A 19,148-nucleotide genomic window follows, 5' to 3' on the forward strand; every position below is an offset into this window, starting at 1 on the left:
TTCAGACTGGTTTCTTAATTCGGGGAGGTCTGCTGGTAGCAGAGGCATGTACGCACGATCCTTGATGAAGCCCGAAAGGAAAAAATTGCATGGCAATAGGTCAGGTGAATGTGGAGGCCATGCAAAGCAAGTCCTGTCATTGGGGCCCTTGCGGCCTATCCAGTGCTTCGGTACAGTGAAGTTCAACCAATTGCGTACTTCACTATGTGCACTGCACATGCACATTGGTGCCAAACACAGCTGTTTGAGTTGCTCTTTCATTTGACATATCATTTATAGCTGTAAGTTTAATGTAATAAATATTATAAAGTGTTAAAACCCCGATATTCATTTATAAACACCCTGTATAGTTGATTATAACAATCCAACTTCTACAATGTAGTTCACCACTTCACTTTCCACACAGGCAGGATTTTTTGTGTTATGGGTCCAATGATATAGTAGCATTAGTGATATGACCAACCATGTTGTGTAAAGTGGGACCATCAAAGTCAATGTGAAGATGAAGAATGTATTTAGTTGGTAAGTAGAGGTGCCATTTGATGAAGAGCAAAAAGGTCTGCTAAGTTTAGAGTACACTCCATATAACATAAATCTAAGTTCTGTTCTCCAAACTATCTGTGCACAGGATGTATACCACGGCTAGGAAAATTTTGAAATTGAAAGTCCCATTACAATTTCAAAGAACATTTTCATGGAGTGTACAATACAGCAGTACTGTCATTTGTTCCCCAATCAGCAGCAGAGGCCCATTTTTTTCCATTTAGTGTATCCTACAACATGCAACTGCCACTGCTGATCTGCACTGTGAGAGCAATATATTAATAAATGGGATTCTTAGCTTTTTGTGGTTTATGTTGGACTCTCACATGATAAGTTGCAGAGTTCAATGAAAACTTTGACTCCTCAGACCAACAAATCATTTTCCAGTCGTCAAGCATCTGACTGACATTCTTGTTGCACTGGGAAAAAATTGCATGGCAATAGGTCACAAATGTGCATGAGATGTAGTGTAGCTGAACCTCTCCCCCCTTTCTCCCGAAAAAAATTATTTTAACACACAGAACTCAAACTCTTCTGTGCCATGTAGACATACAAATCAGTTCAGTATCAGTTTAAAGAAAGGCACAACATGTAATGGATACTGACTAGTAGTGAGTGTACCCAAAACCAGTTGTCATAACATCTCAAAGCTACTTCACCATTCACTACAAAACTAATATGAGTTTCCCCACAGCTCAGATCATCGTCACACTCTTGGATTTATTGAAGACTTTCTTACTGGGTAGTCATCTCATCCACTGTGTCCTTCCTATTGGCATATGTCAGCTACCATAATCAACACTCACTTCAAACATCAACATTTCCCTGTTATCCATTGTTATGTAAATAGTAGAATATTTCTGTGTTGACACCAACCTCAATACACTAAGATTTAATTACACAAACACTCAAAAACATCAGTCATCTGTTTGTGGGGCCAATATGTCAAACTTTTGGGTCCTCATGATGGTCATAATTTATTCTGATTCCCTCACAGAACTGAAATGTTCACTGTGCAGTGGTCACAAACATAACAAAATGAAGAAGAGGTTAATGTGGCAAACTGCCAGCTGTTGACTTGGTCACACCCTATAAGATCCTTGTTAGAGAAGCACAAATTTGTGTCTACATTTGATAAAGATCAAATGAATTTAATATCTTATAGTGAAGCTTATGATAAAACATAGGAATCCTGAAGAAAAGCATTGGAACATTAATATAAGTTTTTATAAGTATGGAGGAGTATTGAGGATTTCTACATAAATAACCAAGAGAAAATACAAACACATTATTGTAAAATGGGATCTGCCATGACACCTGAGGGGGAAAAACCTATCATTCCAAACAACAAAATATACTAGGATGAAATGAAACAGGTTCACTAGGCTCCACGTTTCTTAGACTTTACCAATAGGGCTTATTTTTGGAGTAGTTCAATTAAAATTCAGTAAAGAACTCGATAATTTTATCACCTTGCCACTGTGAGATTTACTTATACATGGTTTAATTAAAAATAGGACACTAAAGTGTTATATCAGTTGTAAACAGAAGACACACAGTTCATTCTTATGAACAGAAAAATCAGTTGCAGCACTATTAATCTTGACTGGCTTTTTTTTTATTGTAGTTCATTGTGAATATTAGACATTTACACTATTTGCCAAATATTAAACTTTCCCCAGGCTGAGCTAGTATTTCATACAGAACATGCAATAATGTATATAAAGAGCTTGTGAAAATTCAGTTGTGATGGATTCTGCAGTATCATGTTACTTATGAAGTTTTGTTACATTTAGTGAAGACATTGTGTAAATGTCATATTTTTCAACAGCCCTGTTTCCTTCATGCACAAAATGCACAGTAGGTTAAGTTGCAGTTACATCATATTGAAACATGACAACATAAATCATTATTGCAAGCACTGCCTACCTTGTAGCTGTCTGTTTATAAGTGCGGTGATGCCCGGCCCCCTCCCCTGTTTTCTTCACAATTAGCATTGGCTTATCCTCTCCATCATCAAGACTATTTGGTAGATGACCATTATTACTTGCTGCCATTGTTTCACTAACCTGTAGCAACATTTCTAATTATTTTTCCATTTCATTTTACAACTTTATAACAAATTATTATGACAGTTCAAAAAGTCTCTAAGCAGAAAATCCACAGTAAATTGATTGTGTAAATAACAACTTCCTAGCACATGAAATAGCTACTTTTCCTCAAAAATATGTAAATAATAGGTCTGTAATTCTATTAACATAATATGATTGCTGCAGTCTGTTTATGTAACCATGGTCAAGCAACAGTAGCTTGGTTTGTAGCCTTTGTTGGTGGGAATATAAGCAATGGTTTTGCTTTGTTTGTATAGCAATAAGTAATGGATTATATCTGCTTAGTCACACATCAAACAATCTCCAGTCAAACACTAAAAACAAAAATGCATCCCATCTAACATAAAAGAATATTGATATTAAAACCAAGTGTAATTAGGTATGTGCATGAGCCAATGTAAGTAGGATATTGTTAAAAAGTTACTGTTAGCATAAATGTGTTGTAATACAGATTCCCATTTAAAGAAATTAATAACTATTTTGTTAATCATCAGTGTGGGTTAGCTATGTGTAGTGATGTATACCACTGTAGTGTCATCAATAAACTGGAATGCTATGAACACATAACTATGTGAAAAACAATACATCAAACTGAGCTATATTAATTGTCATATCTGACACAACATGCTACCAAACACTTTAAAGACAATCTAGATTGTATATACACTTATGTTTCTTTAAAGAGTACACATGAAAGAATATTCCCACAAACTATTTGTTATAGATATGTGTACCTATATGTTTTAGGAAAGGACAGATGTTGTTACTATAAATATTACACAAACATTGTTACTAAGGACTATTATATTTGCGAAGGTCCATGCAACAAAATGAAAGGTTATAAAGAAATAAAAGTGGCAAGTTTTAGACTTAACAGAGTAGGCAAATGTGTCATTGAATAACATTAGCCTGTCTTACCTCGTATCTGATGCAAGAGTTTCTTTTATCACTTGTATGTTGTTACTACTGTTGAAACTGTACACATAGTTAACATAGTTTGCCTAAGAATTTACTTTTGTAATTCAGTAAATGATTTTTAACTTTGTAGCTGATGCAACAGATGGTTCATCAAAATGTTTTAGTGTTTTGTGAATTATAGCTGATGCATCATTTGTCCAAAGTATCCAGGATACTACACTTACACAAATTATGGTTGTTTATGTGTACAGCCATAAATTCCCAGAATGTGGACAAATGAAGGGATACAGAAAAAATAAGATTGCCTGTATGGAGTAGAAATATTAAATGAGTACGTCCCATACTAAGACCAGTGGAGAAATACTCCTATGAGAGCACAAAAATGCAAACGTGTTCTGACTAAAAGCTTGGATACCAGCTACCTCATTCTACCTTCCTTAGCACCTTTAAATTTTTTTCCAAAAATTTCTTCAAGTAAACACACTCACACTTTTTTTTTTTTAACATGCAGCTTACCTCAAACTCCTTCGAGGTCCCCTATCTGTGACTCACTCACACCCACTAGCTCACTGTTGTAAGTTGCTCATATCCGTCTATTCCCAGTTGCCTTTTCTCATCCACTCATTCAGCCCAGCTCATTATCATTATCTGTTAGTGTCTCTCTGTCATTCTCTCCTGTGCCACAGCCACAGTCTCATTCATTCTGTTCTACTACTATAGTCTCCTTCCACATTTACTGTCCCCCTCTTGCTCTCTCTTACTGCTAATATCTCATTCATTTCTTCCCACTACAGCTGTCTCTTCTCACTGTCACTATCTCTCTCTTCCTTGTTGTCACTGTTATACATTCTGTCTCTCATCATAATTGGCTCTCACCCACTTCTACTTTTATTCTCTCTTTATCCCCCTCCCTCCCCCCCCCCCCCCCCCCCCCCCCCGTCCCCAAACCCTCACCCCTCCGCCCAGCATTGTCTCCTTCAGTCTTTTCCCAGCACTGTTCTGTCACTGTCAGCTATGTCCACTACCACTGTGTCCCTCTCTTCCTCTCATACTACCATTGTCTCCTTCACTCTTTCGATAACACTATCACCATCCACTATTTTCCAGTATTTATTACTTTTCTGTCTCTTTGCCACTGCCACTGTCTTCTTCTCTGTCAGTAAACAGCCAGGTGACAGGAAACTTAGGTCAGCTATGCAAGGACTTTGAGAAGGAAGATAAGATAATTATAGTTGGGGGAGCAGGAAACAGCTTGGCTATGAATCCAAGATATACTATTAGGAGTGACCTGGATAAAATAGGAGCAGAAACTGGGCACACAAATGTGGGGTTTGTGGAGGTCTTTCAGCGCCATGATCAGCCCTGGGTAAACACTGCTGTAAGACGTGTTAACACTTAGCTGAACGGGATGTTCCACACACCAGCAAAGTCTCACATGGGTGTTGTTCCAGTTGATGGTATTGATAGGTGGGGTTACACTAAACATGGCCTGCAATAGGAAGGGGAAAGATAAGTTAGCTTCTCTATTAGCTGATACCGTAAGGGGGGCCACAGTCACACAAGGGGGTGATCCTTGTGGTTATTGGGACCAGGCAGACAGGTTTTTTAGGTTTAAGCCAAATTCCAGACAGACAACAACCAAGGAAAATAGAAGAAAACAAACTTCATGCACAGCAAATGGGGATAAAGCTAACGGTGGTATCAACTTACTTCACCAAAATATCAGGGGAATAAAAAATGAAGTAGATGAGCTGATAATGTGTTTAGATGATCTCAAAAATAAGAATGAGTTTGATATACTTTGTCTGTCTGAACACCATGTAACTGTGGGGATGGAAAATGTCAGTATAAATGGGTATAATTTATCATTGTACACTTTTAGATCTAGTATGGATAAAGCAGGAGTTGCCATTTTCATAAAACAAGGGTATAAATAGAGAACTATTGAAGTAAGCAAATTTTGTGTTGATCAGCACTTTGAGGTTTGTGCATGTGAACTTCAGCTAGATAATGTTGTGTTGATATCAGCAACAGAGTACAGGTCTCCACTAGGAGATTGGGAGCTATTCATGAAAAAGTTTGACTCTCTGTTGTGCTGTCTGTCAGACAAAAAGAAGAAGTTATTAATCTTTGGTGATTTCAATGTTAACTTTCCAAGCAATTCTGATAGGAGAACTGAACTAGAAGTGTTGTTAACAACATATATCTTAGAATCAGTGATCAATTTCCCTACACATATAGCTCAGGACAGTAGTACTCTAATAGATAATGTATTTGTCCAGCTAGAGGATGTAGAACGAACACATGATTTCCCTGTGGTAAATCGATTATCTGACCATGATGCGCAACTGATTAACTTACAAAACCTAACAGGGTGTACACTTCAGAAACCATTAAGTAAAAGTGTGAGGGCGCTCAACCCGGTATCTGTAGGTCACTTCAAATAAAGTTTAGGAAATGTTAATTGGGAATATGTATATAATGAGCCAAATGCTAATGATAAATGCAGCATATTTCTTGACAAATTTATATCCCTTTTTGAACATTGTTTTCCAAAGAAAATTACTAAATGTAACACCACAAACTTTTCAAAGAAACCTTGGATTACTACAGGTATTAAAGTGTCTTCAGAAAGGAAAAGAAAGCTGAATGAAACAGAACTAGTAAATATCCAGAAGTAGCTTTACACTATAAAAATTATTGTAACATAATGAGAAAAGTTGTAAGGAAATCAAGATATGTATGTTAGAGAAGAAATTAACGACTCCAGCAATAAAATCAAATCAATATGGAATGTTGTTAGAAGGGAGACAGGAAAAGTAATCACAGGGTTATGTAGTATTAATGTTAAAGAGAATGAGACCATCTTAACCAACAGTACACAGGTAGCCAATGTATTCAACAATCACTTCTTAAGTGTAGGAGAAAAAATTGGTGAGAATAGTTCAAAACAAGAATCCAGGCAGCACATGGAAGAGCCAGTTTTGAAAAAATATAGTCAAATTAAGTTTCATCTAACAACCTCTTGTGAAATAAGGAAAATTACTTGTATTAAATCTTTGAAAAATAAATGTTCTGACATCTCCAACAAGTTATTAAAACAATGTGGAGCAATTACAGCTGATGTTTTGAGTCACATATGTAATGCATCACTGACTCAGGGTATTTTTCCAGACCGGTTAAAATATGCCATTGTCAGGCCTCTCTACAAAAAGGGGCTGTCAATAATTATTGGCCAGTATCCTTGTTTACAGCATTTTCAAAAATCTTTGAGAAAGTAATATACTTAACAGTGGTTAGCCATCTCAACAGTAATGGGATACTTAGTAAATCACAGTTCGGATTTCAGAAATGCTGTTCCACAGAGAGAGCAATATACAATTTCACTGTCCACATAATAGAGTCTTTAAATAGTAAAATGTCACCAGTAGGAATATTCTGTGACTTATCCAAAGCACTTCATTGTGTGAACCATGACATTATATTAGAGAAATTACAATTCTATGGTATAAATGTATTTAATGAATGGTTTAAGTCATATCTACAGAACAGGAAGCAAAAAGTCTCTTTACATGCTTCAAGGAGTTTGCCACTTCATCTAAATGGGGTGAAATTACAGTAGGTGTTCCACAAGGTTCGATCATTGGTCCCCTCCTGTTCTTGATATATGTGAATGACCTCCGTTCTTATGTGAAACAAGATGCTGAACTGACACTGTTTGCTGATGGTACAAGCATAATTATTAATCCAGTAAAAGAAAGTCCATTAGAAAATGATACAAATAAGGTCTTTGGAAAAGTTATTAATTAATTTTCTGCAAATGGGCTTGCTCTGAACTTTGAAAAACACAGTACATCCCATTATCTGCTGCAAAAAGTATAATTTCATCAATAAACATGACACATCAAAAGAAGTCAGTAGACAGGATAGAAGATAATAAGTTTTTGGGTGTACATATACATGAGAATCTTAATTGGAAAATTCATATTTTAGATCTCCTAAAGTGACTAGGTTCAGCAACTTTTGCAATCAGAATAATTGCCAGTTTTGAGGGTGTAGAAATTAGTAAGCTAACATACTTTGCATACTTCCACTCTCTGATGTCATATGGAATAATACAGGGCGATTCAAAAAGAATACCACAACTTTAAAAATGTGTATTTAATGAAAGAAACATAATATAGCCTTCTGTTATACATCATTACAAAGAGTATTTAAAAAGGTTTTTTTTTTCACTCAAAAACACGTTCAGAGATGTTCAATATGGCCCCCTCCAGACACATGAGCAATATCAACCCGATACTCCAACTCATTCCACACTCTCTGTAGCATATCAGGCGTAACAGTTTGGATAGCTGCTGTTATTTCTCATTTCAAATCATCAATGGTGGCTGAGAGAGGTGGCCGAAACACCATATCCTTAACATACCCCCATAAGAAAAAATCGCAGGGAGTAAGATCAGGGCTTCTTGGAGGCCAGTGATGAAATGCTCTGTCACCGGCTGCCTGGCGGCCGATCCATCGCCTCGGGTAGTTGATGTTCAGGTTTCATAACTAACCTTTTTCGTAGGACTCTCCATACAGTTGATTGTGGAACTTGCAGCTCTCTGCTAGCTCTGCGAGTCGATTTTCCTGGGCTGCAAACAAATGCTTGCTGGATGCATGCTACATTTTCATCACTCGTTCTCGGCCATCCAGAACTTTTCCCTTTGCACAAACACCCATTCTCTGTAAACTGTTTATACCAACGTTTAATACACCACCTATCAGGAGGTTTAACACCATACTTCGCTAGAAATGCACGCTGAACAACTGTCGTCGATTCACTTCTGCCGTACTCAATAACACAAAAAGCTTTCTGTTGAGTGGTCGCCATCTTAGCATCAACTGACGCTGACGCCTAGTCAACAGCGCCTCAAGCGAACAAATGTACAACTAAATGAAACTTTATAGCTCCCTTAATTCGCAGACAGATAGTGCTTAGCTCTGCCTTTTGTCGTTGCAGAGTTTTAAATTCCTAAAGTTGTGGTATTCTTTTTGAATCACCCTGTATTCTGGGGCAACTCAACACTGAGGCAAAAGGTATTCACTGCTCAAAAGAAAGTAGTTAGAATAATGTGTGGTGTTCATAGTCGCACATCTTGTAGGCATCTGTTTAAAAGGTTAGGAATTCATACAACTGCTTGACAGTACATTTACTCAGTAATGAAATTTTTTCTCAACAACATGGACCAGTTTAAAATCAACAGCGACATACGTGATTATTATACCAGAAAAAAGTAAGACCTACACTATCCTTTACTTAACCTATATTTGGCACAGAAAGGGGTAAAATATGCTGCTATAAAACTTTTTGATAAATTACCAGATCAAATAAAATGTCTGACAGACAGCAGTAATAGTTTCACAAACAAATTGAAATCATACCTCCTTGACAACTCCTTCTATACCATAGATGAATTCTTGAATATGAGTAAATAAATCTGGAGATATAATATATGCATTTTATGCCACATAAGGGAATGGGATATTGAGGTATAACACCTTAATGTAAAAAAACAAAAAACACCCTTGTTTCCTGCGTGCATTTCTTGTGCATTCAGCATGTTCCACATCATAATGGTTTTTCCAGGCTATTGATCAATGGAACACGTAACTAACTAACTAACTGAGAAAATTTTTAAAGGTGCCAAAGAACCTAGAATGAGGCAGCTAGTACACCACTTTTCAGTCAGAACCCTTTAAATAAACAGGAACAGATACACATTTTTTTATTCGCCAATAGGAGCATTTTTCTTGTGGTTCCCTTCTTTACCCTGCTGCAGTTAGGCATGTAACTCATGTGAAAAGAAATGTGTTGGTAAGTAATTTTAGATAGTTTACTTATGTGAAATTGAAATGAAAAACTAATTTTACATCTGCAACAGGTTTTATATGAAAATAAATAAATAAATAAATAAATAAATTGGCGTGTGCTTCAGAACTACAACATGTGGTTTGCAGATTACATGGGTGACATTTTACAGCATTTTCTCTGAGTTACATTGCTCTGTATTTCACCTCATTGGATTCTATGTTCATACTTGGCGTGTACAAATCAGGTTATTTTGAACCTCTGTATCATGGAAACAGATAAAGATATGAAGAAAATTTTCAAGGTTGTGTGAGAATGGACTCTTCAGAATGCATTGTAAAAATTACAGCCATTTGCTTTGCATGGCCATCTCACAATCCGCAGCTGGGTTTTGGTACTCAAAATAAAAGTTTTTGGGATGCTTCTATATAACAGATGAATATTTTGGCAAATGTGGAGATGGCCCTTCTAGATAAATACCTGTAGAATAAACCATTAAAATTTGAGCAATTTGTTGTGGTTATTCATTATTTAGATTTTGCCTCATACTGGATTTTACGTGTAGGAATAGATTAACTTGGAACCTCTACATCTTGGAAACACAAAAAGACAACAAAAAATTTCAAGGATGTTTGATACCAGTATCTTAGCAATTTATTGGAAAATTTTCATCCATTTACTGGACATAGCCCTCTTGGAATCCTTGGCTTGGTTTTGGTCCACTGGTTGTGGCAAAAACATAGTAAAAAAAACTTTTTTTGAGGGTGGGATTCCCAGGAACCACCCATGAACCAATGGTGCCTCCATATGTTCCACCAATCCCACTGAAGACCACATCAAATGCAAAAAAAACGAACCTATTTGCTCCATTTGCCTAAGCGAGAGGAAGTGAATAATATTCATACTTTGACCTTGTACTGTAGGATAGTGACACTACGATTATCCTTCTGTTGGATATACAAATAGTCCGTAGCCCAAGGGCTATCCAAAACACTTGACCCTCCCTTTTTACCAGCAACAGAACCTGAGATATGAGAACCAGAAAATCACATTTTTATGTGCGGTGTTTTGGAATATACTGGTAAGCATGCTGTCACATGAATACCGATAAAAAAAAAAAAAAAAAAAAAAATATTTTCATGATAATTTACTTTCCCCATGAAACTCTATTGGGTGCTTGATATGGTTCAATGAAATGATAGTCTGATAGTATACAGCTGATAATGGAGCGGACATGGTAAAATATGTTTGAACTGTAACATGCAGAATTGACATATGTACATAAAAAAAAAGTGATAGATTTCAGTAGACACAAAGAATGTCACAGACCATTTGAAACACAACATTTGCACATGAAACTTTCCTACAGCTTTGCAGTTATGTTTTGTCACAATATTGAATGAAAGATACTCTAACATGTATCAGCCAATTGTTGTGCATTATTGTACATATTGTACGTATACGTAAATGCAGATGTAGATATGCACTTTACATAAAGTGTTACTTTTACAATAATATGAATCTTTAAAAGATTAGTAAAATAAACAATAAACTGTCAAAGAAATGTTTGTAAAATTATTTCACATAATAGAATTAGGAAGTGAGAAAAATTAATAAGAATCATCAGAAAAACTTGTGAATAGATTAGTTATGGGCAATTTTTCTTTTCATCCATTGTGCTGCTCTTCTTTGTACATTACTATTTGGAAAGTGTCTCATAAAACTCACTGTGTCCTGCAGGAATATGTTGCTCAAGTTTTTGCAGATCCTTCACTACTTTTATTGTTATTGGAACACTACCAGTGATGTATGCTTTCTCATGAGGTAGATTCAGAACCTCAGTATTTAAGAGAAAAATATATGTTAGGATAGTCCATCAATATACTTAAATGCAACAATATTTATTTTCAATATACTTCAACTTTGACAGTTGAAAAGTAATTTTATTTTCCTTAGGAATTCCCTTTCTTGCTCTCATGTGATACACACACCTTTTATAGTGCCTAGACCAACATTTCTTGAAAGCTAGAATATCATCTCATTTCATTACTTTGATGGAGAAACTCTTGCCCTGTGGTTCTCCACAAGAAATTCTGCTCAGCACTGTAACATTACAAGTGGCAAGTCTATTATGCAATTGAACTGAAAGAAACAACTGTGCTATATATGCCCACTCTGTATCCTTCATGGTAATAAACAACCAGCAAAATCATGTTCCAGTAGGCATATGCAAGACCTTTCTGCACAGTACATGCAATTACACTCCAGTTATCAGTTGATGCAAAAAATTGAAATTTCATATTTTGTTAGACACTTCCTTTCCACATCTTACTGTTCATTTACTAATAACATGATTGCAAAATGATGGTCATACATTACAGTTCAAGTCAGTAGTGTCTTAAGGAATATTCACATAAGACAACAAAAATTGTAACAAATCTATTGGATGATCATATAAGGCTTCACAATGTTGTGTTTTTCCAAGGGGAATAGGGTTTATGCAGGTACTATGTTCAAATATACACTGAAGTGCCAAAGAAACTGGTACAGGCATCCATATTCACATACAGAGAGATGTAAACAGGCAGAATACAACATTGTGGTCAGCAATGCCTATATAAGACAACAAATGTCTGGAGCAGTTGTTAGATCAGTTACTGCTGCTACAATGGCAGGTTATCAACATGTAAGGGGGTTTGAATGTGGCGTTATAGTCGGTGCACAAGCGATGGGACACAGCATCTTCTAGGTACCAGTGAAGTGGGGATTTTGCCATATGACTGTTTCATGAGCGTAGCATGAATATCAGGAATCTGGTAAATCATCAAACCTCCAACATTGCTGTGACCAGAAAAAAGATCCTGCAAGAATGGCACTAATGATTACTGAACAGAATCGTTCAACATGACAGAAATGCAACCCTTCCACAAACTGCTGCAGATTTCAATGCTGGGCAATCAACAAGTGTCGCCGTGTGAACCATTCAACAAAACATCACTGATATGGGCTTTAAGAGCCGAAGGCCCACTCATGTACCCTTGATGGCTGCATGACACAGAGCTTTATGCCTTGGCTGGGCCCATGAACACTGAAATTGGACTGTTGATAACTGGAAATATGTTGCATGGTTGGATGGGTCTCATTTTAAATTGTATTGAGCAGATAGACATGTACGGGTACGGAGAAAACCTCATGAATCCATGGACCCTGTATGTCAGCAGGGGATTGTTCAAGCTGCCAGAGGCTCTGTAATGGTATTTGCACCCATTGTGAATTCCAATGGACTTGGGCAATTCCAGCCAGACAATGTGACATCCCACACATCCAGAATTACTACAGAGTGGCTCCAGGAACACTTATCTGAGTTTAAACACTTCCAATAGCCAGAAAACTCCCCAGACATGAACATTATTGAGCATGTCTGGGATGCCTTGCAATGTGCTGTTCAGACAAGATCTCCAGCCCCTTGTACTCTTACAGATTTATGGACTGCCCTGCAGGATTCATGGTGTCAGTTCCTTGCAGCACTACCTCAGGCATTAGTCAAGTGCATGCCACACCATGTTGTGACACTTCTGCATGCTCGCAGGGACCTACGTGATATTAGGCAAGTGTACCAGTTTCTTTGGCTCTTTAGTGTAGCTCAGTGACTCAGTGGCAAAGTCCTGGAGTACAAATCCAAAAGGGGTGCAGTTCAGTTTCTGTCAGTTTCCATTTATTTTTTGATTGTTATGGTTTTAGGGCACAAAACTGCTACGGTCATTAGCGCCTGGTCTGTTACTTAGGGAAAAAAAAAAAAAAAAAAAAAAAAAAAAAAAAAAAAAAAAAAAAAAACCAAATTGGAAATCAGCAGCAATGGGAGTGAAACTCAAAAAGTGGGGAAACTAAAAAACAGAAGGAAAGCTTAGAAAACCACTATAGCACAGGGGGAGGGGGGGGGGGGGGTTGTTTCCCCAAAAAGAGCTTCACATGACCGACATCATGTCACTGACACTGATAAACTCGAGGACACGATCGGCTGAGCTGGTGTCATCTGCTAAAATGGAAGACATATCAGGCGACAACTGTAGACGGGCTTGTAGTGGAGTAAAATAGGGGAACTGAAGTAAAAGGTGTCTCTCCGTCCACAGTTGAGAGCAGTGGGGACAAAGCAAGGAAGGATTGCCACTTAAAAGATGTCAATGGCTAAAAAGACAGTGCCCTATCCAGAGTCTAGTTAAAATTACCTACTCCCGATGACGAGTTCGGGAGGAAGAGGTCCAAGCACAGGGAAGAGCTTTCACATCCCGCAATTTATTATTGGGAAGTGCAGACCAATGTGCATGCCATAAAAGAGCAACACGACGACAGAAAACACTCTGTAGATCGGTGAAGAGAACCATCCAAACAGCAGGCTGAGAGAGAGACTGCAGCATTGCCCGCTGTATCAGCCCCCTCATTTCCATGGATACCAATGTGTCCTAGGACCCAGGAGAATGCCACAGAGACACCCACCAATTAGAGCAAGTGGAGGCAGTCCTGAATCTGGTGGACCAGAGGGTGGACAGGGTAAAGAACTTGGAGATGGAGGAGAGAGCTGAGCGGATCTGAGCATATAATATACTGTATCCGATGATGGTGACGGACGTATTGGACAGCCTGGAGAACAGCATAAAGCTCCGCAGTAAAAACCAAACACTGGTCAGGAAGCCAAAATCAATTAGGGGTGTTGCCAACAATATAGGCACTCCCAACACCAAATGATGTTTTTGAGCCGTCAGTGTAAATAAATGTGGCATCCTTCATTTGTGCGCATAGAACAGCAAATACCCGACGATAAACAAGAGAAGGGGGTACCATCCTTGGGAAACTGACAAAGGTCACAGAGCAGGCAGGTCTGGGGGCCAAGCCAAGGCAATGCTGTACCACTCCCCTCCCCCCCCCCCCCCCCCCCCCAGTTGTCAAAAGAAAGTTTTAGGCAAGTGGAAGGAAAGAGAATGTAGCAGTTGACAGAAGCGGACTACCGGTGGTAGTAGACGGGAAGGGCGACCTGCACACCCTAAATCAAAGTAGGCATCAAAAAAAAGGTCATTTGCTGGATTAGCAAGCATGGAAGACAGATGGCTAGCATAATGACTCAGGAGTACAGCACGCCAATTGGACAGTGGAGGTTCAGCAGTCTCAGCATAAAGGCTTTCCACAGGGCTGGTGTAAAAAGCTCCAGATGCTAAATGCAATTAATGGTGGTGGACAGAGTCAAGACGTCGAAGAATAGACGGCCGAGCAGAGGAGTAAACTATGCTTCCATAGTCCAATTTTGAGCACACTAAGGCATGATAGAGGCGGCGAAGGACCACTCAGCCCACTCCCGAGGAGGTACCATTCAGAACACGAAGGGTGTTGATAGATTGCAGACAGCGAGCCAATAGAGAGGAAACATGGGAGGACCAGCACAGTTTTCTGTCAAACATAAGACCCAAGAATTTAGCGATGTCCGCAAAGAGAAGGTTGACAGGGCCTAGATGTAAGGAAGATGGAAGAAACTCTGTATGCTGCCAAAAATTAACACAAATGGTCTTACTGGGAGAAAATTGGAAGGCGGTTTTGATGCTCCAAGAGTGGAGGCGATCGAGACATCCTTGAAGACGTTGTTCAAGAAGGCACACGTAACTGCTTATAGTGGATACAGTTGGCCAAAGTAGGATGGTAGCGGAAAACGCGAAGAGCGCATCGCCGCTCACATATTGCATCACGGCATGCCTCGTTCCACCAAGGAACTGGGGGTTGCTGGGGCAAATCGGAGGTGCGAGGTATTGAACGTTCCACAGCTGTAAGAGTAACTTCTGTGTTATGAGTGACCTGATCATCAATGTTAGGAAAGTGACGGTCATCGAATGTCGCTAGGGACGAAAAAAGTGTCCAATTGGCCAGGGCAAACTTCCAGCGTCTCGGGTGCAGACATGGCAGTTGTGGCTGCAATCGAAGGACACATGGAAAATGGTCACTCGAGTGTGTATCAGCAAGAGTGAACCATTCAAAGCACCAAGCTAGCTGAACAGTACCAACAGAAAGGTCCAAATGAGAGAAATTCATTTTGGAGGCAGACAAAAATGTAGGTTCCACAGTGTTGAAGGAGATCAGCTCTTGCCATCGGTGTGGACGATGGAATGTATACAGTACAAAGAGAGATGGTGTATCCAGAAAGGGAAAGACGGACAGCGGCAACAGCTTGGAAGGAACTGTTTAAGGGGATTGGGTGATAATGGACAGTATCATGGAGAAGAATCGTAAGTCCCCATGTGCTGGAGTGCCATCAAAAGAGAGGGGATCAAACCAAACTGACTGATATGAGGGAAAACAAAGCTATCGTGGGGATGCAGCTTTGTTTGCTGAAGACAGAAGATGACTGACGAGTAGGATTGTAAAATGATCAACAATTCATCCCAACTGGCTCTAATGCTGTGGATATGCCAATGGATAATTGACTCAGGGATGGATAGAAAAGTGAAGAATCTTAACATGGTTGCTCTCAACTCAACGACTGCTGAGAGCTGGTGGCCAACAGTGTGGAACGGCATTCAGCCAAAGGCAGAAGATCCTGATCCATAGGTTGTTTGGGGGCAGCTCCTGCCACCAGCAACTGGCCGGTTGGTCGGCCGCCAGCAGTGCGCCTTGGTGACATGGAAGATGGCTGAGGGTGGTTACTGCCAGGTGGCGCTCTAGATGAGACATGCTGTGGTGGAGAAGGAGAGGAACTTGGTATCTTATGAGCCTTCTTGGAAACACGATGTTGAGATGAGGGAGGAATCGATGGATGTGAAGTCAGGGTATGTAAAAAATCTTCGTGAGTAGGCTCTTTTTTGGAAGTCCAGGTGTCTGATTTTGGGGCTCGTGATTTAGCAGGAGCTGATGAAGGGTGAGCCATAGAGTGAGCAGGTGATCGTGGGGAGGTTGAATGGGCAATATTGACGCTGGCTGATCTGACGACTGTGTCACTAAAGGTGAGATCACAAGTCCACGTGGCTGCCTCCTTAGTAGGCCAAGGAGATGCAAGGACAGTGTTATATTTACCTGCTGGAGTCACAGTGGGCTTTCGACTGGCGAATATCTTACGAGCAGCAAATGTAGACACCTTTTCCTTCACTCTGATTTTCTGAATAAGCCATTCATCTTTGAAAATGGGGTAATCTCTAGAGGAAGCAGCATGGTCACTCATACAGTTGATGCAATGAGGGGATGGAGGTGGACATGCACCCTCGTGGGCATCCTTGCCAAACGTAACGCATTTGGCCGGGTTGGAACATGACTCGCTGGTATGATTATACTGTTGATGCTGATAGCAATGCGTAGGGTTGGGGGATGTAAGGGCAAACTGAAATTATGTCATAGCCCACTTTAATGTTCGATGGAAGTTGAACTCTGTCAAAAGTCAAGAAGATAGTATGGGTTGGTACCAACTCCTTTGTCAACCCTTTTCATGACTCGATGTACAGCCGTTACACCCTGGTCAAACAGGTAGTTTTGAATTTCCTCATTGGACAATCTGTCAAGTGAGTGTGTATATCCCACCCCATGTGACGAATTTAAAGTGCGGTGCACTTCCACCCGGACAGGGAAGGTGTGTAGCAGTGAAGTTTGCAGCAATTTTTGTGCCTGGAGGGCAATGAACGTTTCTAACAACAAGGTGCCATTTTATAGTCAGGAACAAGACTTTACAGGACCTGCAATTGCATTGACACCTTTCTGAATAATGAAAAGGTTGACTGTGGAGAAGTCTTGACCTTTGTCCGACCGAGAAACAACAAGCAACTGTGGCACTGATGGAAGAATTGTCCATGGCTGAGACTCATGTAACTTACGCTTGTGAGCAGACATAGTAGATGATGGGGAAACCATTGCGGAAGTATCCCCCATGATTACCATCATCTCTGATGGTGTGCTCCTTCCTTGTGGGGGCCCCTCTCTGAGGGCACTCCTGCCTTAGATGATTGTTCACACCTCAGGTCACACTTCCTGAGAAATGGAAGGAGGGACCAATTGGCACATTCGGAAGGTACCAGCTCGGGTAATCACCCCTCCCTGGGCCTGGCCATTACCAGGGGGTACGTATGTGTCCTACGTGGGGTGGGGAATTACGCATTACCCCATCACTGGCTACACATCAGAGTGCATGGGTCGGCCCTCAGAAATGCACAGGGAGGAAAGAAAGAGAAAGGGAGGAACAAAGGAAAGGAAAGAAGAGAGGTCTCAAATGCCACGAAGAGTGTAAAGAGAAGAGGCAAGGAAAAGAGAAGGACAAAGGCAGGACTCAGACTTTCAAGCATAGAAAGAAAAGAAGAGAGACTGTCTTACAGTTACTAGCGCCTGCCTCAGGATGTAGGCACGAAACATACTCCCATAGGGTGAGAAGGGGAAGGGAAGAAGTGGTGGTGAGGGGAGGGGGCAGGATGGGGATGGTGGATCCCCTGGGGGGGTTCTGGTCAGTTGTAGCATTTTCATCTGTTGATTATCACTTCTCTGCACTGTGTCAATTTTTGTTGATGTGAAAAATGTCAAGCTGAACCATGGATCAGAATCCATATTAAACTATAGGCTCCCCTTTAACTGCCTGGATACATCAGCTCAAAGATCAGAGGAAGGCAACAACATACCACCTCTAAGAGTACCATGCCTCATAAAGCACAACGGTGTTCAAAATGATCTTCAGATTAGCAGTTGCTACTGGCCTTATACTACATCTCCACTTACTTTTTCAACTCAAAGAAATCCCACTTCTACTACAGCCTTGCCAAGGATCTAAATTCAGTACCCAACATGGTTCTTATTGCCCAGTATTTAGTACAGGGAAAAACAAATTAAATATTGTTTTTCAGTTGAGGGTTACATTTGCGTAAAATAACAAATACAGAAGGATTTTCAGGATTTGCAAAATACATACAATTTCAGCTCATCCCTGCCCATAACTACAGTATCATCTCCACTACTTTGCAAAACATATTTTCTATCACATATTGCCATTGGGTAAGTGGACTTGAAGAAATACTGACATTAGTTTCCATGTGATTTAACTTTTAGCCACATGGGGATGAAGATGATATTGATGGCATTAACCTTTCACACCTGCCACTGGTAATTTACTTTGAAGGGCATGTATGCCAACATTTCCACTTTGCTGTTTTTATTCAGATGCTGAAATTAACCTAGTACAGAAGAGAATTACACAGAGGGTGGCCACATACACTTGTATAACTGATGTAAAGATAACTGATGTAAATCTATCTGAAAAAAAGCTTCAATATTTCTCATTGGATCCTTTACACCTGTTTGGTTATTTGTGTATTATGACTTGACATTCAACTGTCTTCTCCAGACTGGAGTTATTAGCATCAAGAATCAGAAGTCTATACAAAATGGGTTTTCGAGTATTAGGTGCAGCCTTTATATATTATTTCTGCATTTGTTCAATACACTTCACCACTACACCAAATTTGTTTTACAAAATAACAGAACTATATGAGCAAATCAGTCAACACACTACAAGATGTGGCTCATTCTGGATTTATTTACATATATACCATATTGTTTCAAATTATTCTTGCCTTGGTTTCACAAAAATAGTCATCAAATTGGAAATTTTTGCAGATTCTTCTTCATTATATTTCGAAAATCTTCTTCACTAGTTTCATATGAGTTAGTGAGTTTCACAGGTGTGAGGAAGTAGTTGCATGGGACTCTACATGGAA

The 19,148-nt window shown here is 39.5% G+C and overlaps 1 protein-coding gene across 1 annotated transcript in view; it reads right to left on the reverse strand.

Moving 5' to 3' along the window:
• LOC124722681 (popeye domain-containing 2-like) overlaps nucleotides 1–19,148 on the reverse strand; it is a 676,128-nt gene that overhangs the window by 81,887 nt on the left and 575,093 nt on the right. The window contains exon 5 of the mRNA XM_047247824.1: nucleotides 2,473–2,612. Coding sequence (XP_047103780.1) covers nucleotides 2,473–2,612 — 140 coding nt within the window. The remainder of the gene's footprint in view (nucleotides 1–2,472; nucleotides 2,613–19,148) is intronic.

This window comes from Schistocerca piceifrons, chromosome X (assembly GCF_021461385.2).
Source record: "Schistocerca piceifrons isolate TAMUIC-IGC-003096 chromosome X, iqSchPice1.1, whole genome shotgun sequence".
Lineage (NCBI taxonomy): Eukaryota > Metazoa > Arthropoda > Insecta > Orthoptera > Acrididae > Schistocerca > Schistocerca piceifrons.